The sequence below is a fragment of the Hoplias malabaricus genome, chromosome 3 (assembly GCF_029633855.1).
Source record: "Hoplias malabaricus isolate fHopMal1 chromosome 3, fHopMal1.hap1, whole genome shotgun sequence".
Lineage (NCBI taxonomy): Eukaryota > Metazoa > Chordata > Actinopteri > Characiformes > Erythrinidae > Hoplias > Hoplias malabaricus.
The window spans coordinates 34,630,225-34,650,510 of record NC_089802.1 but is presented as its reverse complement, the minus strand read 5'-3'; the positions used below and the strand labels follow the sequence as shown (position 1 = coordinate 34,650,510).

General features: G+C 40.5%; 1 protein-coding gene across 2 annotated transcripts in view; it reads left to right on the top strand.

Annotated features, from left to right (window-relative positions):
• Window positions 1-19,860, top strand: part of LOC136692572 (protein bicaudal C homolog 1-like) — a 91,383-nt gene extending 71,523 nt beyond the window's left edge. The window contains exons 9-21 of one of the 2 annotated variants that reach the window (XM_066666096.1): window positions 603-734; window positions 3,974-4,184; window positions 4,311-4,472; window positions 4,553-4,683; window positions 4,892-5,033; window positions 5,942-6,095; window positions 10,075-10,231; window positions 10,711-10,750; window positions 11,283-11,437; window positions 12,520-12,673; window positions 13,028-13,188; window positions 14,353-14,452; window positions 17,178-19,860. In XM_066666096.1, coding sequence (XP_066522193.1) covers window positions 603-734; window positions 3,974-4,184; window positions 4,311-4,472; window positions 4,553-4,683; window positions 4,892-5,033; window positions 5,942-6,095; window positions 10,075-10,231; window positions 10,711-10,750; window positions 11,283-11,437; window positions 12,520-12,673; window positions 13,028-13,188; window positions 14,353-14,452; window positions 17,178-17,311 — 1,833 coding nt within the window. In that variant the 3' untranslated portion in view covers window positions 17,312-19,860. Of the gene's footprint in view, window positions 1-602; window positions 735-3,973; window positions 4,185-4,310; window positions 4,473-4,552; window positions 4,735-4,891; window positions 5,034-5,941; window positions 6,096-10,074; window positions 10,232-10,710; window positions 10,751-11,282; window positions 11,438-12,519; window positions 12,674-13,027; window positions 13,189-14,352; window positions 14,453-17,177 lie in introns of both variants that reach the window. The other variant, XM_066666095.1, reaches the window with a different exon arrangement.
• The last annotated feature ends 426 nt before the right edge of the window (window positions 19,861-20,286 follow it).

The window sequence follows — 20,286 nt, the reverse complement described above, 5'->3', positions numbered from 1 at the left end:
GTAGAGTGCAGCTACTATGCTCAGCAAGTGGAAACAAAGTTGGAACTATGTTCTCTGGAGTGATGGTGCACTTTCCAATAGCTCTGCATTGGGATTGAGTAGTTCTTTTGATCCAGAACTAATCATCCAACATCAGTACCTGGCGTCACAAGTGTTCTCGTGGCTGAATGCCATCATATCCTTACAGAAATTTTCCAAAATATAGTGTAAAGCCTTTCTGGAAGATCAGAGAATATTACTGTAGCAAATGATGGCTAAGTAAATGTTCGATGAGCATATAGTGGCAAAACTGTATATCATTTTCACTGAATAGTGGAAGATGCAAAGTGTGGGTCAAGGGCCCTTGTCGTGCCAGGGTTCCTCCAGGCTGTACCTGCTGCTGTTATTCTTTTCAACATGAGAACGTGTGGATACATCACAGTACAAAAACTATGTTTTTGCTGCTTTAGGAATTTGGCCAAGTAGACCTTGAGGCACTTAAACCTGGAGTAACTGAATGATTTAAACCTGTGCTGAAACCCGCTCATTTTTTCCTTCTCTTACACTTTTCTCTCTTTTTTCCTGTATGACTCTGCTGTGTTTGTCTGTGTGTGTGCGAACAGGGCTGCCTGCCACTGGTGCTAATGTTCGATATCAAAGAGGATGTGGCAGTAGATCCACAGTGTGTCACATCTCTCATGGAGCAGCTGGACGTGTTCATCAGTGTCAAACCCAAGCCCAAACAGCCTAGCAAGGTACACACATACACGCTTGTTTCTACACACTGCCAGTACATGTGGTCATACAGAAATTACTGGCAAATGCCAGAGACCACCCTTCATTTATTTAATTTCAATCAAAAAAGCCAGTACAAGTTCATTTTTTTGAGATATTTCAGAAGAGTTTGGATATAAATTAAGGAAGGAGAACATCGAGGCACAATATGGCAGCTATCCAGTGTGGAGTATTAAAAAACGATTAAAAATATGTAGAAAAAAGTGACTTATAACAAATGCACATGCCCTAGTGTCGTACCAAATCTATCCTCATCACACAAACAGAATTAAAGCTGTCGTGTCTGAGAGGCAGGAGAAAATCCAGCTTCAATTTTGCTTAATACCAAATACATTTTCATTCTATCTCTTAAAATATTTAAAGTTAAATAAAATGCCTTTGTTTTTACCTGCTGTTCCCTTGTTACACAATGAAAGAAATGCTGGAAACATCAAACAGAATTTCTATTCTATTTACAAAATTCAGAGTCTAGGCTTTCACTCTCTGCTCACTGCAGTAAAGTGGCAATGAGGATATTTATCTATTTTCCATATGTCTGAAATATTGACTTACATTTGCTGTACATGGAACTGACTCGGGAGAGCGCTAACTGCATGAAAGTATACACAGACGGAAAATGCTACAAAACAAATCAAGTTAAGTTTCAGCCATGCACAAACTACAGTAGTTTTTTTCCCCTGAAACATACCATGCCACCTTAAAAGATGCTGAGGTTCCGAACGTTTCGCACAATCGTAGATGTTTCTTTTAAAGCCTGCTTTCCCTAATGATCCCTGTCTGTGTGGGTAGCAAGCAACTGTTACTGTTGTCACACGTCACTAAACCACAGCTAAGACTGTCGCTCTTCACTTTCTAGTGGCACTGTGTTATTATGTAACTATGTGGTTCTAGACATTTTCCCAGTGGCATGCGTGACACACTGTTTGTTGTGAGTTTGTTTACAGCATGTACCCCTTTACAGCGACTCTTGGGCAAAAATAACTGAGAAAACTCTTTATTCGATACACTCATGCCGCACTTGTGGATTTGCTTCAATTAATTTATTTTTGCTTTCAGCTCTAGTTTTAAAATTTTCAAGTTAAACTTTGAGCTTGATAACATCTCATCACTGTCCAAAGAAAAACATTTATCTCCAAAATAGTAAATTCTTTAAGAGGAAGGGGAAAAAAAATCTTAAATTTCAGTTGAAGCCAATGTGAAATATTTTATTCCAAGTAATTTTTGAGCATTTCTATTGGTCCATTCACCCTGAAATCTTCACATAATGGGAAGGACAGCTGCTGCATTCAATCGGAAACGGGTATCGTTTGTCATTTTCCACTGCAGTAACTGCACTGCTATTGGCCAGATTGTAGTGGGTGAAAAATTTATTGCAGAATTATATTTATCTGGTTAGTGTTTGAAGTTTAAAAGCTCATAGCCTTACAAAACCCCATTCAGTAAGACACCTAAACTGGACATCTGCAGTGTGGTGTAAGGGTTTATAAACTGATGAGTTTAAATTAGAAAATGGCATTACTCGTGATGAAGGAAGAAATCCACCAAAAAACAAAATGGGAATCTCAAAATATATACCTGAAGATTTCTTTAAAAATGTTTTCTTTGGGACAAAAATGGGAATCTATCCTTAAAGCAAATGGTGGAACTATATTCTGGCTAATTTTATACATATTAGTTATTAAATTCTCCTTTTTTCCAGACACGTAAAAGAAATAACTTGTACTTAATGGCTGTTTTATATGTAGACATATACTTAGTAAACAAAATGAAAGCTTTTAGTAGTTGTAGATTTCCTCTGCTTCTCAGACAAAGTCAGGACTTTTTGGTCCCGAAAATGTAAGAAGACAAACAAAAATGAACAGCCCTCAATTCCCCCAGTTCAGCAGCAAATGCTGTAAAATGTTATACCAACTAGCTACAACATATAAATCAATTTTTTTGTAGGTGCCTGAGGTCTTGGCAGCTGCTCAAGGTGTCAGACTAGTCTAGAAAATGCAGCATATGGCACTTGTAAAATTTGTGTGTGGTTTTTGGTAGAGGATATATGAACTGGAAAAGCTTTCACAGTAATCATTTTCATGTCCTTGCTCACAGTCAATAGGGGAAATAGGATCCAGTGTTTTTAGTTAAACAGCACCAATCTAATCTATCAGGCTGGGCATAAATCTTCATTTTCTTTTTTTAATTTTCAATAGTTGACCAGGTGATAGTCCAATAAGTATTGGCCTTTCAAGGCAATGTTAAAACAAAGGCCAGACTCAAGAACTATAACTTACTTTGAGAGATTCATTTCAATTAGTGAAAATGTTGAGCATTAAAATTCTTGTAATGTTCTTTTTTTAATTACTTTAAATATTTTCTTACCATTTTCCATAGTCTCTTAGTGTCCCTGCTTAGGTGTTGTCCGTTGCTTTAGAACATCATTTCACAACCTTTTTTGATGATGGCACCTTTTAAATGTATGTGTAATTCGAAGTCACTGCAGTCTAAAATTCAAAACAACAACAGCAAAAACATACAAAACAGAGCAATTGGATTTTTATTAAATAATTTGCTCGTCGAATCACAATGCAAACCCTCCATCCTGCTCCTCTGGTGCACAAAAGACTAGGACTAAATCTCTCATTGAGAATTAGATGCTGATAGATAAGGAAGAAAAGTTCTGAATTTTTATTAACTGAAAATATTCATACATTATTTCTTGAAATATTCAGAATTTATTCTCAAAATATTCTGACATTATTCTTGGAAGTTTCTGACTCAGGGGTGTGGCACAGGTCTAAACAGGACCAAGGCCCACCCAAGCAGCCTGGAGTGCGAGTGAGGCGAGGTGAGCACAAGACACACGAGACGCTGCCGCAGCTTTGTTTTTGTGAAGCGTGTAAAGTGTGTCAACCCGGATCGACAAAGTGAAAGTAGCCCACCCCACCCGCACACATACCGTCCTCTTTCCCCAAACTATCAACAAACTAAACCTGACACCCACTTTTACCTCTGTGTGTAAATGTTGTGGAGCTGAAATTATTCAGGCCCAGCTGCAATTTGATTTCTGGTCATGAGGTCAGAATATTTTTGATGGCACCCCTGACAAAACCTGACAACACCCCGGGGTTCAATGTCTGCTTTGAAACTAAATGTAAACCCCCTTCTCTCTCTCTCTCTCTCTCTCTCTCTCTCTCTCTCTCTCTCTCATATTCAGTCAGTGATTGTGAAGAGTGTGGAAAGGAATGCTCTGAACATGTATGAAGCTAGGCGTTATCTTCTAGGATTGGAAAGCAGTGGGGTGTCTTTCTCCTGTTCCTCCAGCAGCAGTAGCAGCAGTAACAGCCCGCCAGCTGGCCCCACAACCCTCAGCTGCCCTGTGGGGCTTGATATCCTCACTTCAGCCAGCCTGGGCCTCACAAGCCTGGGTATGAAACACATACACTGCTCTGAGGTTTTTTTTTTATTATTATTTGTGAAGTTTTATTTTGTGGACACAAGCTAGCAAGTTTGTATGATATATTTAATGGTTCTCATATCTGCCTCTGCTGCAGGTCTTCTGGGGCCCACAGCCGCCACTCTAAGTGCTCCATCCACACCCAACTCCCTCCTCAATGCTCTCAACAGCTCCATAAGCCCCCTGCATGCTCCCTCCTCTGGAACCCCCAGCCCTACGCTGTGGTCAAACTCACTGGCCAGTCCAACCAGTTCACCAGGTGAAGGGAAAACAGACACAGATCCCCCCCCCCCATTTTATGTTCCCCTGCTTGCTTATGAGTTACATTGAATCTTGCAGGTTTTTCATCACCATTGATGATCCATCCTGCAACCCCGGCCACATTGACCAGCATTCTTTTGTCTGGGGTCCAGAATTACACACATAATACACCATCTCCTCCACCAGGACTTGCCCCCATCGACCCACAGGTAAACGGGGTCCCAGACTGCAGCAAAGCTGTGTCCTCCCTCAACGGCAAGGTGATTCAGAGTACCGTACATCATAAATGTACTCAATAAAATGTTACAAATATTTTGCCAAAAACTGTGTTTGTTCTGTGCGTGTGCGTGTGCGTGCGCGTGCGCGTGCGTGTGGGTGTGTGTGCGTGTGTGCGTGTGTGTGTGTGTGTGTGTGCAGCACCCCAGCTCCATATACAGCAGAATATCTACTGCTTCTTTGGCTGAGAAGGTCCTAAATGCAGCTCATGGAGATTCTGTCCAGGAGGCCAACACCCACTGTCCATCTGAACCCCTGTCCAGCAAGTCCACACAGGACCAAGGTACTTCCTTCCAAACTGGGGCAAATATGCCATGTCAAGTCAAGTTTCCTCTTTGTCATTAAATTTTTGAATCAATAGATACTACTAATATAAATATAATTTCTTCATGATTCTCTTACATTATTTTCTTGTTTGAAATAATAATTATTAAAAGTTTTGGTCTTAAAAAGGTACAGTGCAATCAATTATGAATAATCACAAATAATTAGTTATTAATTTGCTAATCAGTTGACAAAAGGACTGACAAAAGCCTAAAGGCCAATTATTTTGTTCTGCAAATAATTTTTGCAGGTTTTGGAGTGACAAAATCGCTCTAACAACAAGACCGAAGCCTCCAAAATGTTCACTGTACCCTTGGTTAGTGAACTCGATGTGCGCTCTGCCAGAAGTAGCAACAGTACCATTGGTTCATGCCCTTAGTCACATTCAGGGCCAAGTTTTATATACTGGCTGATTGGCAATAACCCACTGACCTTCTCTAGATTGAACCTGGACTTTATTGACTTTGGCCAGCTCATTTATGGATTAATGCATATTTGGTTCCAAATGGTTAAACCATTCCATCCTGTATTGCTGGGAAAAAATGGGCCAAGCATTTCCGTTCTCCTCCGTTGCAAGCATTAAGGCTTGTTTGAATTGGCTGGACTTCCATAAGTCAGGAGATGTGCATGGTTTTTAGTTCCTCACTTAGTGCACAAGTCAATTAAATGGGTGGGGTTTTTTTTCTTGTGAGCAGTGAAGCCATAATGAAGGCAGTTGACCCCAGATTCCTACATGCCAATCGTAGTCCAGCTAAATAATGTTTAACCAAAGATTTTAGCTCTGGATAATGTGAATCTCTGTGTCTCCCTCTCTCTCTCTTTGTGTGTGTGTGTGTGTGTGTGTGTGTGTGTGTGTGTGTGTGTCAGGCTCAGATACATTTGTGGAGGTGGGGATGCCGCGTAGCCCTTCTCATTCGGGGAACAGCAGCGAACTGAAGCAGATGTTGGCCTCCTGCAAAACAGCCTCAGGCAAGAGGCAGGCTGTGGAGTTACTGCAGGGCACCAAAAACTCACATCTACAGTATGTACACACATAACCCTCACACACACATAAAAATAATAAATAAATACCTTTTGAAAATGTAAGTTCTTTCAAAGAATGTAAAACTAGGGATAGGTAGGGATTAGAATACCCAACGAACAAATATCTGAATACATGGGGCCAGCCTTATTGTTCAGAAAATCAGTGCCCAGCGCCCGCTCTAAAATTAAGGCTGCACTGCGGCTCCCAGCATGGCTCCACTCGCTGAGTTGTTTGCTAACCCATGCATACACAGTGCCACTAAGAGCACGGAGTGTACACAAATAAACCAGAGCTTTGTGGAGGTGTTCTAATTTGAGGTGTAAAGCTGACTAAATGAACCATAGCTTTGCCATGCTTCATTGTAAGTAGGTTGCTGTAGGGTGTTAGGCTGTTTTAGGCTTCGTTCAGGACTTTTATGTTGACAAGGCTGAATACATGTGGAGTTGAGGATTGCCTTTATCGATAGCCACATTTATCCAAAACCACAAATATCTGAAAATCTAAATTATAAACTGAATTCCTAACCATTTAATGAATATCCAAATTTTTTAGGCCAGCCCTATAAAATTCATGACAAAATAGTATAATATAACAATATAAAATGTGGTTAACTGACTGTAGAATAGCATGAACATGTACACAGTGTGTATAATAAATAAAACATCTATTTTGTGTACAAACACTGGTGCCCTGGCTTTCTTTTGGCTTCAAATCACCTAACAAATACAACCACGATTACCCCGGGTATATTTTTAGATGCTTAACTGAATACTTGACTCTAACCCCAAATGGCAAATTGCGTGAAACGTATTATTCAAAGAAGAAAACGAAACCGCAGAGTGTAGATGTGTAAAAAGTAAAGTACTTTTAAGGGGGAAAAAGCAACTGTCACTTTTTTTTTTAATACAATGATTTGTTTCCTCTGTTGAAAATGATTGAGGCCAGAAACGTCTCAAAGAAATAAAAAAGACCTGAAGAGAAGGCAGCTGTTCCTGTTGGTCCAGGGCCCAGCCCAGAATGGTTGACGTGCTGTTTATAATCTGAGATCCCAAACTTAGCCTTCCATGAGCAGGTCAGGCACGCAGCATAAATTGCCATGGTAATGTAATTAGCTGCATGAAGTGAAAACAAAAACCAGGAATGAACAATATTTTCCACAGAGCCTATTGAGATGTGGTGAACTGGTTAATAATATTATTATTTAACTGGGGTTAACAAGACTGTTTTTATCCTGCACAGGAATACTGTTATCATTCCTGTTCATGTTTTCTGCATCTCATTTCTAGTTTCTGAGCAGAATTCTGTTAGAATGGTCTTAAATAATGGTAACTAATTTTCTTTTGATAAATTAGAATGAACTAATACAATTAGGATCTGTTTAAATGTTTAATTTGAAAGTGTTCTTGGTCTGTTTTTGATAACTGTGAAAAATGTGTTTGTGTTACCTTTGTACTGCTCCTAATCCCTGTCGCAAACACTGACACACAATCTGCTGCAAATTCAAAGTCAATACATATACATATATACAATAAAGATCACTAAAATTCGTAACATACGCCCATTATCCATAACATTTATGACACGTCCTTGTTTCTACATTCGCTGTTCATTCTCTCAGCTCCACTGACTAGACTGTAGTCCAGCTTTTGTTCTGCATACATTGTTTGCCCACCTTTCACCCTGTTCTTCAGTGGCCAGGACCACCACAGAGCGGGTATGATTTGGCTGGTGGATCATTCTCAACACTGCAGTGACACTGACGTGGTGGTGTGTTAGCGTGTGTTGTGCTGATGCAAGTGGATCAGACACAGCAGTGCTGCTGGAGTTTTTAAACCCCTCAGTGTCACCGCTGGACTGAGAATTGTCCACCAACCAAAAATATCAAGGCAGAAACGCCCTGTGTCCACTGATGAACGACTAGATGACGACCAACACAAACTGTGCAGCGACAGATGAACTACTGTCTCTTACTTTTGTCTCTATCTACAAGATGGATCAACGAGTCCTGTCCTTGTTGTATCCTGTCCATAATAAAGTGATCTATTCATCGCCAGCTTCAATGGTTATAAAGTGGTGGAACCTGATATGTGCCAGCTGGGGCTGGACAGAACTACCAAAGACTCCAGAGCAGAAGATCTGACTGGCGTCAACATAGCATTATAGCCAACACAAACTGTGTGGCGACAGATGAGCGACTGTCTCTTACATTTGTCTCTATCTACAAGATGGATCAACGAATTCAGTGTGTCTAACAGTGGACAGTGAGTGGACACAGTGTTTAAAAACTCCAGCTGCACTGCTGTGTCACTCATACCAGCACAACACACACTAACACACCACTACGTCCGTGTCACTGCATCGCAGACCTTTGCAGAACAGGGTGAAAGGGGGGGCAAAGAAAGTATGCAGAGCAACACGTGGACTTTGGTCAGTCGTTGTAGAACTATAAAGTGGTTCTGTATAGGCAGTGGTGCTGAGAGAATGGACAGCGATTGTAGAAACAAGGAGGTGGTCATATATAGCTACCATGCCCTGCAGTGTGTGTGGCTTGGGGTGGTATACTGTGTATTGTTGGTGGTGAAATGCTGTGGATAGTCATTGAGGCTTGGCACTGTAAATAGACATGACAGCATCTGCTGTTTCGCAACAGGTCACAGTATTTTTTCTTCTCTCCCTCTTCTTCTCTCTTCCCCCAGTTTGAAAGTGCACCAGCTGACATGTAATTGTTCCTTTCCAAACAGCTTGCTTGGTTAAAGAGAGTAAATCACTCAGAAAGGCAGTTCTCCAACCTTGAGACTGCAATAACAGTCAGAGCAGGAAAATTGCCTCATCTCAAGGGACCGTTCTCTAGTACTGGGTTCAAAGGGCTTTGAGTGACTGCCCCTCTTAGCCTGTCTTTCTGATGGAGGTGATACTGCGAAAGCCCATGCTATAGAAGTTAATACCCCTTCAAAGGGGGATAGCACAGAGCTTTTTTTAAAGTTTCATCTTAAATCAGAGAGATGTTAGAGTGGTTTGATGTGAAATTGTGCAGTTACAGACTTGGATTTCTTTTACAGAGTTGGTAATAGGAGCCAGGGTTCGCAGTGTCAACAAAAATCTCCAACCACCAGTGAAATGTACCTTTTGATTTGTAATGGTGAAAATGGGAGAATGTTTAAAAACCTGTTCCTTTGAGAATTTAAAATTCCTCTGCATGCTCCTCTGTGAATGAATGGATGAATGGAAGAAAACCATCCTAAAGCTTTCTCATATCTAATGTAAAACAATGTCATAGATCTTAATTTGAGGCAACCTTAGAAAACGCATCAAAGTTAGCAGATATCTGGTTCTTGTTTTGTACATTTCACATCAAAACAAACACAAAGTCTGGGTTTATGTCTTAAGTATTTTTTATTCAGGTAAAAAAAAATAATAAATTGACGTTACTACACCACCACTCGGTCTGCTATTTATTCTTTAAGAAATATTAAGTTTTAAAATTTGCCATTTTTAAATAAAGCTGTCCTGCCTTGCTCAAAGTACACAAACGTGGAGAGGGAGCTAGATTGGTTACAGAACTGGATTACATTGATTTTTCCCATCTGACATCCAACACAACATTTATTTTGCTTTTAAAGGAACACTAAGTAAGAGTTGCTATTTTTGCTCCTGGCCCCACCCCCCTATAGTTGCAGAGTGTAGTTCAGTTTTACAGCACTGTTCAGAAATCAAGGAGGAGGGGAAGGGTGGGGGTGGTTATCTACCCTCCTCCAAAATGTACATCCTGCAGATATAGAGCAGTTTCTTTGGTGCTGAGCCTGGAGTAGCAACTACAGGGTCTCTGTTCTCCCTATTACAGTTCAGGGAACTATCACATTGAGGTAAAAATACTACCTAGTTTTCCTTTAAAAATTATATACACACTACCTCAAACTCTCCTTTTATTATGGTCTTTTTTTTTTCCCCCTTTAACATTGTTTGTCCTGTTCCACAGTTCAGACTGCTTACTCTCAGACTCTGACTCCAGTGCTTCTGAGAGTCCTGTAGCTGATAAGAGAGCCCCGGGCAGTGAGAGAGCAGCTGAGCGAGCTGCCCAGCAGAACTCTGAGAGAATCCGCCTCCCTCCACAGTCCACTTTCTCCAACATGCAGGTACTCCATCTCCTGTCTCTTTTGAAAGCCCTCACTTTCCCCCATCCTTCACAGCAAGACCAGAGCCAGCAGCACTTTTGTGTCTTTTGAAGCAGCAGGCTGCAGTAAACAGGCTCAGGAACTAGTTCCCTGTGAGCCTTCCAACGGAACAGAGCGCTGTTGACCTTGCTCTTGTTGCTGCTGGTTACTGGGAGGCTGCCTTTGGTGTGCAGCATCATGTGTTTAAAAACATGGCTTCTCCATGACCCCCACACTGCCTCTCAAGACTATCTTTCTGTGTTTTTTCAGAACAGGGGGGAAAGCTGAATCTTAGCCTGTCCTCAAGTCTAGAGTAAACGCTTGTGACAGAATGAGGCGGTGTTTAGCTTACACTGCTTTTCGTACTGTGAAGCGAATTGACAGGCGATATGTAGGGCAGCCTCCTGCACTTTCTTTCCACTAAAATCCTAAACATTTGGAATCTCCCACTTTCTCTCCAGGCATTTGACTATGAGCAGAAGAAGCTGCTGGCAACCAAAGGTATGTGCTACACCGATAGAATCCTTATTAAAAGTGGTGTGTCCTGTCCTTGTTGTATTCTATCCACAATAAAGAGATCTATTCATCGCCAGCTTCATTGGTTACAAAGTGGTGGAACCTGATATGTTTAGTCTAGTGTTCCAGCTGGGGCTGGACAGAACTACCAAAGACTCCAGAGCAGAAGATCTGGCTGACTTCAACCTGTCATTACAGCCATGGGTCACATTTACAATAAACATGTTAAAAAAGGCTTTGTTCATTCCACGTTTTGCAGGTCACCCATTAACGCCGCCAAACAGTAAACTGGGCTTGTGAACAGAGACGTGTGTTCAGCTTGTACTTTAATTTTAAATATACACCACAGCTTTGTTAACACACACATTTGTTTTAATGATTGATGCATGAAAGAAAAACTTAAATAGACTTTGGTTCTTCTTTTTCAGTCACTGGTAAGGAATTCTGGATTCATTGAACACAATACGTTAGGATGAGGCCAAGCTGTTATTTGTAATGTGTTTTGGGTTATTTTCAGCTATGCTGAAGAAGCCAGTGGTGACAGAGGTGCGTACACCAACAAACACATGGAGCGGCTTGGGCTTCTCCAAGTCCATGCCTGCGGAAACAATTAAAGAGCTACGGAGGGCCAATCATGTGTCCTACAAACCCACAATGTCCACTACCTATGAGGTAAGCCCATAAATCACTTTCTGATGGAGTTGGTCTCAGCTCAGATTGTTCAGCTATGTACGTGTTGAGGCAATGCATGGTGTGTCCTTTGCTGATCTTAATTAATAGTTGGGCGAAGGACAATTGAGTCCAAATTTGTCAGATATTTGGACTTCTTTGTTTCTTTCTTATATATTTAAATAAGTTGAGATTTAAAAACCTTTAAAAGGTTATTCTGGGTTTTTATTTATTTATTTATTTTTCTTCAGTTATTTTGATTCCATCCAGATGCATAGTTTATTTGATGAGGATACATATAAAAGTTTAATCACAACCACCCTCCTGATAAACCACTCCAATCCCAACAGGGCTTTAGAGGCTTAAACATATCGCTAGCTCTGATTCGTTCTGTGACGGACCTGACATCATGTAAGCCAGCGTTAGTCCTACACAACTCAAATTGGATGCCTGCAACACCCCAAACAACATTTCAGAAAAGGGCAAAATAAGAGTATGCTGTGCTGTTTTTTTTAGAGAAAACAGACTTCAAGTACTCTTTGCCAAAAACAAAATGAACCATCCAGACTGTGCAAATTCAAAATCTGATTAGGTTTAAATAATATAGGTATAATAAAGTTTGTCAATGAAAACAAACATGTTTTATTTGTACTTTTGTTTAAGGTTTAAATAAAATGTAACAAAAGGTTCAAGAGAATGCACAAGAGAATCACTGGTTCTGGTTTTTGTTGCGTTTCTGTTCGTTTCAAACAGACCGAATTCTACAGAGAGATTTAAAGGGAAATTCAGAGTTTGTATAAACGTATAAAGTAACTTTCAGTGTGGTTTGATGTAAGGTGCAGCATTTTGGAGAAACATACCAACTATCCCAATGGAGATGATATGAGAACCAGGGATATATTTTTTTCTATCCAAATCAGCTGTTGAACCTTTTGTTTTCATTGGTTCATAAGTACAGTTAGTAAATTATGGGAAGTTTCATGTGGAACCTTAAAAAAAAAAAAAAAAAAAAACCCTGATCTTTTTACACTATGTATTTTATGTGCTGTCTTGGGCATTAGTGATGGAGATGTGTGCTTTTGCAGGGATCACCGCTGTCACTCTCCCGCTCCAACAGCAGAGAATGTGTTGGAAATGGCAGCGACTCAGACAACTGGAGAGAGCGGAACGGGAGCGGGCTCCCAGCACACAACGACTTCCCAACACCTATCAGCCCCAAGAGGAAGCAGAACAAAACAGGCAAATTTACCTGAAACACCACAGAGATTTATTATTACAACTGCTTCTGTAACTCACTCACTAATGTTTAGCAGACTGAAAATTCTCCACAAGGGGGCAATATTAGCAGCCAAATAGTTTTTGATACTTTATAATATGATGCTTTTATTCATGATATTTGTCAGATTATTGTAGTCATTCTCAACCTTGGTTCTGAAATATCCTGTCCTAAAACACTCACATTAGCTAATTATCCAGATCATGTTTCTTAAAACAAAGACAACATCAAAATATACTGGACCAAACCTGAAAATAAAATGTTCAGTTAGTCATGTTGTTCCTCTAAAGGATTTTCATTGTGATTCTGTTCTGCAGTGGAGCATTACCTGAGCAGCAGCAACTACATGGACTGCATCTCCTCAGTGACAGGGAGCAACGGCTGCAACCTCAGCTCCTCCCTGAAAGGCTCGGATCTGCCAGAGCTCTTCAGCAAACTGGGCCTGGGGAAGTACACCGATGTTTTCCAACAACAGGAGGTAATGTCGCAAGATATTTACAGAAGGTCAGACAGGCTTCAGGATCAGATATTTACAGTGTTCAGTTCTATTGATAAAGTTCCAGTAGGAATTATAATCATTAATAAAGTGTACTAATATTGCTGCTTTAAGTTACCCACAATTAAAGGAACACCTTGTAATATTTTAATCTTAAAATCATTTTGATGCTTTACAAACCTTTTTTTTTGTCATTGCTATGCTGGGCTCAGTACCACAGAAAATGTACTGTGTAACAGTGGGGGTAGGAAACAACCCCCTCTCCCTCCCTTCTGATTTCACTACAGTAATAATGTAGTAAAATGTACAGTAAAAATGAATGACACTGGGGGGAGTTCCAAGAGCAAGATACTCACATCTTACCTAGTGTTCCTTTAACATTAACAAGTCTGTATGGAATCAGTCTGTTAAAGTTCATGTAATATTTTAGCCTTTGCTGTTCTCATCGCATGTTAGGAGGAAACCCATGCTAACACATTGAGAACACAAATCTTCTCACCGACATTGACCTTAGGCAAGGATTGAACCCATGACCTCAGGAACCTGGATCTGTGTGACAGCAACACTACTTGCTTTTCATCACAGATTTTCATTCATTCATTCATTATCTGTAACTGCTTATCCAATTCAGGGTCGCGGTGGGTCCAGAGCCTACCTGGAATCATTGGGCGCAAGGCGGGAATACACCCTGAAGGGGGCACCAGTCCTTCACAGGGCAACACAGACACACACACACACATTCACTCACACACTCACACCTACGGACACTTTTGAGTCGCCAATCCACCTGCAACGTGTGTTTTTGGACTGTGGGAGGAAACCAGAGGAAACCCACGCGGACACGGGGAGAACACACCAACTCCTCACAGACAGTCACCCGGAGCAGGAATCAAACCCACAACCTCCAGGCCCCTGGAGCTGTGTGACTGCGACACTACCTGCTGCGCCACCGTGCCGCCCCATCACAGATTTTGAACTGTTTATTTAGATTATTGTGATATATATCACTTTTTCATATTTGTCTTCCATTATGTACTATGTAATGTGATTCAGACAAATTCCATTTCTCGTTTTAAATATTCTTTCACAGGAGTCCCACTTGTCCACAGGGTCATTAGCAGTCATTCTGTCTTGTCTGTCTAACAGATCGACCTGCAGACGTTTCTCACTCTCACCGATCAGGACCTGAAGGAGCTGGGTATCACTACTTTTGGAGCACGTCGGAAAATGCTGCTGGCCATCTCAGGTATGTCCTGTTCCATTTCTCAACCTATATATGGGCGGTTCTTTAATCAGGATGATTGGGTGACACACCATCTAAAGGGAAAGGGAGGACATTTTATTTCTCTCATTGTACCAATGTATTAATCAAGGTTGTCCCGCCTCGGAGTATCACATTCCAACATTCTGTTAAGGCTCTTTTTTGTGAGCTGCAAAGCCTTCTGTTCATTATGTATGGGTTCCAGGAGGGCTTGCCCCAACATGCACAAAGTCCAAAATGTCCCCCTACACTCTTCCCTACATTGCTCACTATGTAGTGAAGTATATATTGAATGGGTACTGGCTAATTTTGCACACAGCCATGTAGCGATAACCGGAGTAGCCAGAGATATGAAGAGAGAGCAGCAAGCAATTTGGTTAGAATGGCTACCATAAACATCAATGTTATCTGAAGACAGAAGAATGAAAAATTAGTAGAATTATATATGAGTAATGAGAAATCTGGTCTCTTTTCAAGATATTTGTGAGGGCAATATATTTGTTTATGACCACAGTTGACTGTTTAGTCTCTCTAGAGTCATAGAAACTTTATTAAAGAAAATGTTTATAATTAACTCCTGAATGTAGCTTTCCATATATACTGTACAGATATAGATAATGGACTTTATTTTTGTTTTATGAATCTAGTGGATACTGGTGGTATTTCTACATGAGGTGACCAAATAAATAAAACTCTGCAATGTTAGATGACAGTGTTGAGATAGTTTTCTGATTAATTTGTTAAATGCAATGTGTCAAATGTTGTCTAGATAAACAAGCCATCTTCGCAGTCATTTCCCCCACTGAGAGATTTTGCAGGAGCCTCCACGGCACCTATAGCATTATAATGACAAGAAACCAGATGCTTTTAATAATTTCAAAAATATTTGGAATGTGGGGATTAATGATTAATCTTAATTGAGCTGTCATTTGTTAAACTGGATTCAGCTGCCAGTGTGTTCACAGCATGTTCCACATGACTGACAGTCTGTATCTAGACAACTGGGTCTGCTTCACTGGTTATCTTTGGCACAGTGTACCTTTTTTTTTGTGCAGCTGAAGAGTTGCATCGAGCCTTGCAATAGTTTTTGAGAGGAATTGCTGTGAAATATTGGCCACCCACAATCAAATAACAATAATGGCTTTTTTTTCCCCCAGTCAGGGTGTTTCCACTAAAGACGATGGCCCTCTCAGGGATTAAAAATGCATGGCCTGGAGCAAGAGTAGCTTTACGTCCCCTTTTTCAGTGTTAATGTTGGTTTTATCTGCAAAAAAAGCCGGCGTGTTTGTGAATTCCAGCGTGCTGGAGGACAAGGCCGGTCTGTTCAGAGGACAGGAAACGACTGCAGGCCAGTGTTTATTTCACTCGCTGTACTCAAGGGCCAAACGCAAATCTAGTATAATCTGGGCTGATGGAATCTTGAGCTGCAAGAGGAGTGTCCTCCCTCCGTTTTTGTGTCCTTAAACAGCAAAAAAAAAAAAAAAAAAAGATTAATTCCATGAGCTCTGGCGCTGTCAAGCCCAACTACCCGTAAATGCTCTCACCAGAAAAAAAAATACACACTGAAAGGAATCTTGTATTTTTCTGGAGCAATTAGAATAACAGCTAAATCAAAGCGCTCCTTAGCAGAAGGGTGCTTTATGGGTTCTTAGGAAGTTAAATTGGATCTAAACAACCATAGTTCCAGAGGTTGTTATCAGTTCTAAGTAATAAAATATTGTATGCAGCTAAGTGCAGGGTTATAATATGCTTTTGTACAACTTTACAGATTAGACGCTAGATGTTAGGAGCGAAGTTGACAAATAATTTTGATTTTCGCTGTGTATTAAACACACACTCACCCACTGAACGATAATTGAAGGATTACTACCTTGTATCTACACTCATTGTCTATTTTATGAGCTCCACTGAACATACAGGAGCACTTAGTTGTTCTACAATTACAGACTGTAGTCCAGCTGTTCCTCTGCATACGTTTTTACCCCAATTTCACCCTGGTCTACAATGGTCAGGACCCTCACAGGACCCTCACAGGACCATCACAGAGCAGCTATGATTTAGGTGGTGGATCATTCTCAACGCTGCAGTGACTTTGACGTCCTGGAGGTGTGTTATTGTGTCACTGGTATTACAGAATCAGACACAGCAGTGCTTCTTGAGTTTTTAAACACTCACTGTCCACTCTGTTAGACACACCTACCTCGTTGGTCCACGTTGTAGCTGTAGTCACAGAAAGTAGCTAATCTGTCACTGTTTGTATTGCCTGTGCTCAAGTCCTTCTTCAGTGGAAACAGGACACCACACACAGGACACTGTTGGATGGTCATTTTTGGTCGGTGGACTATTCTCAGTCCAGCAGTGACACTGAAGGCTTTAAGAACTCTAACAGCCCTGCTGTGTCTGAGTCTTACTAGCACAACAACCACTGCCACTGCAGCGCTGAGTATAATCCACCAGCCAAATCATACCTGACCATTGAAGTGCGGTGGGGATAAGAAAGTTTGCAGAGAAACAGTTGGACTACAGTCTATAATTCTAGAAATATCGTCTCCTTTATGGTCGGTGGAGCTGAAAAACAATTTTTTTTGGTTTGTAGTAATTAATAATCTGTGTTGTGTAGAATAGGATGCAAAAGTAGCTTTGCCCTTAGACAAGGCTGTCTCTTTTAAAAAGCACTGACACCTATTAAAACCCTTACCTTATTTGATAGACCTGAACAAGAACCGGAGGAAGCTCTTTGAGCCGCCGCCCAACATCCGCTCCTCGTTCCTGGAGGGAGGAGCCAGCGGACGTTTGCCTCGTCAGTTCCACACGGACATAGCCAGCGTGAGTGGACGCTGGTAAACCCTGCGGTCATCCGCCCACTTCGAGCTGATGTACGGACAGCCTTAACTGCACAAAAGCCATTCCCTACATCCCTGCCTTACAAACGGTTCTCGACCAAAACCAGTCCTCTCAATCAGTGCTAAAAAACAAAGAATGTCTATGGTATTAAAGGGTAAGTCCAGAGGACTGTTTTAAATGTTGATAATTATGTACAATTTGGTACTCTATGCAGTATGGTACACATATGGAATTGAAGGTAACAATGAAGGATCCATAGAGCTCCTGCACTGCGATATAAGGAGCTGTTGGAGTACTACGTTCAAAGTTTTGATTATGTTTATTTATATCCTCGTTTTAGGCTTATGTCATATTAATTCTTTGCACTTTAAGAATGCGAAATACTTTGCCCGAAGGCCGATTTCTCTTTGATCAGCCCTACCAGATGTGCATGGAGAATATATAGCACTTAACATGGATATTCATGAAGAAAAAAAAAAAAAGACTATCAACTTTCACACATTCTCAGTGTTTACTTAGCAGCTTATTTTCCTTCTTACAAACTGTCCTGCAGTTAGTAGCAGTGCCTATTTTAGTTCATTTACAGTGGGTTGCTCCATTAATGCATCACTGATGTCCACTGACACCAGCTCTCTGCTCACAGACTCTGCTTCTGGCCAACAATCCAAGTTTAAAAACAAACACACGTTTTTCGCTCTCTCCCTACATGAGAGCTCAGTGCAGCCTGGGCGATTCGCCTGACCAAACTCTGAGCATTACTAATGCATGGCTTAGTCTGTGGTCCAGCTGTTATTCTCTTAACTACCTCCTCATCTACATTTCACCACTTTCTTTGTGCTATGCAACTTTGGAAAAAAAAAACCTCCATAGGAAGTCCATACCTGAAATTCCATCAGTGTCGTAATATATATAATTTTTTTTTTGTCTTTACAAAACCAAAATACTGCACCGTCCTACAGCACTTTTCAAAAGCTGGAGATCACCTTTCATTTATTTAATTTCAAGTCCAAAAAAACATCAACAATTATTTGTGTGGGTCTGAAAGGATGTGGCTCTGTCAGGAAGCTCTAATTGAGGAGGACAGGAAATAAACTCAACCTAGGGAGCTGCTTGTTTTTAAGAGACTGGCCCTCTCAAGTGTCCAGACTTCAACATCACAATGTCTTTGGAAATACATGGGTCATGAGAAAAAGTAAATGCAACCAACTTCTAGCACACAGTAAATAAATATATATATATATATATATATATATAGCTTATTATGAATTAATGGCCATTTTGACTTGAAATTACATAAATATAGGGTGCTTTCTGATTTTCTGATTATATCGAGATTTCACAAACAGAAGTCTGAGTTGTGATACACAATACACCTCTAAGCTGTGAATGACACCAGGTGTTCATTTGAGGATGAAACCACAAAGTGCCTTTACCCTGCACTGTCAATCTGCCCCCCTCCCCCTCCCCCCTGAATTCTCCCAAAACAAACAAAACAACAGAAGAATTAAATCTTGTCTCGCAAAGGTACAGCGTTTTGACATAGATGTAGCTAAACCACTTGTGGAATAATCTCGCAATGCATTGCTTACTCTTTACATGTATAGTATTCTTGTATTCATTTTGTATATGACCTCATACGTGATAGAGGTACTGTTGAATTTATGTATTGTGCATATTGCAGTTTTGTAGTCTTTTATATTTTTTTCTGCTCTGTCGTGGTAACTTTCAGACAACAATCAGTAAGTAGTTGAGTTAATAGTATGTCTCGTTTGTTTTTCTTTGTTTTTTTTTATACCAAATTTGGACTGAAGTGGAAGGGTGAAGCCCTGTATTGTGCAGATCTTCAGTCAGTATTATGAAACGAATCAAATGAATCGACTATGCAAAGAGACCACTTTGCCATGTTTTCTACTTAAAGCACATAACGTATTTTTCCAAGCCTGATTTCCAGTGTTTTGCAGCCTTGATAAGCCTTAGATTAATACATCAAGTGCTCTAACTGTTCGATTTGTGAGAGACCAAGCTGTAATTCAATTGTGGAAGTTCTCTCTCTCTCTCTCTCTCTCTCTCTCTCTCTCTCCCTCTCTCACTCTCACTCTCTCACTCTCACACACACACACACACACTAAGAGGAGAACATGAGGAAAGGGCGGAAAAAGTCTTGTTGATTTTGACATGGTCTTGTTTCCAAGGCCAGCACTTTTTTGTATTTCGGCCAAAATCAAAAGAACAACTGCTCCTCAAAGATACTGTGCATTAGTGTATAGGACAGCCATGCTGGAGCAGAAATATTGATAATAAGGGAAAATGTAAAAAGGAAAAAAAAAAACTAATATGTATTCTTCTACCAAGTGTTCCGTCCTCCCTGACGTACATACCGGTGAACTTTCTAAGTCGGCCAGTGCCTTGGGAATGACTTTCTTAAAATCTGTGAGTTTGGCACAGATAAAGTACTCCTTGATAACGATTTGATGTTACAATATAATGTTGTATTACCATGAACATATGGTACTGTTGAATGTTCTTTTACAAGTTTGAAGGCCTTGTTTTAAAAGAATAAATCCTTTGTAAATCTACACTCATGGCCTACATTCTCATTTCTACGTAGTTTATGTATTTATATGGAATATGTATATTCGTGATTTATATAAACCTTTCTTTTGCCTTTAATCCTGAAATGTCCTTTTGTAGCAACCATTATTTTACAACGCACCCAAACATTCAGTGAAGAAAAACAGTTTGTCCGTTACTCTGATTCATCTCTCTGGAATCTGAACCCATTCACCTCAGCACGGGTATTAATTGGCTCCATTCGCTCCATCAGTGTCGGGCATATGGAAATGGTGATGAATGCTGGTCCAGTCTGAGCACAGAAGAAGTAAAGAAATAAAAATAATTTTAGCATTTAGAAATTCTTATGCAAGAGCTACACCCATGGTTGGGAATGGCAGGATTTAACTGGGGGAATCTTATCT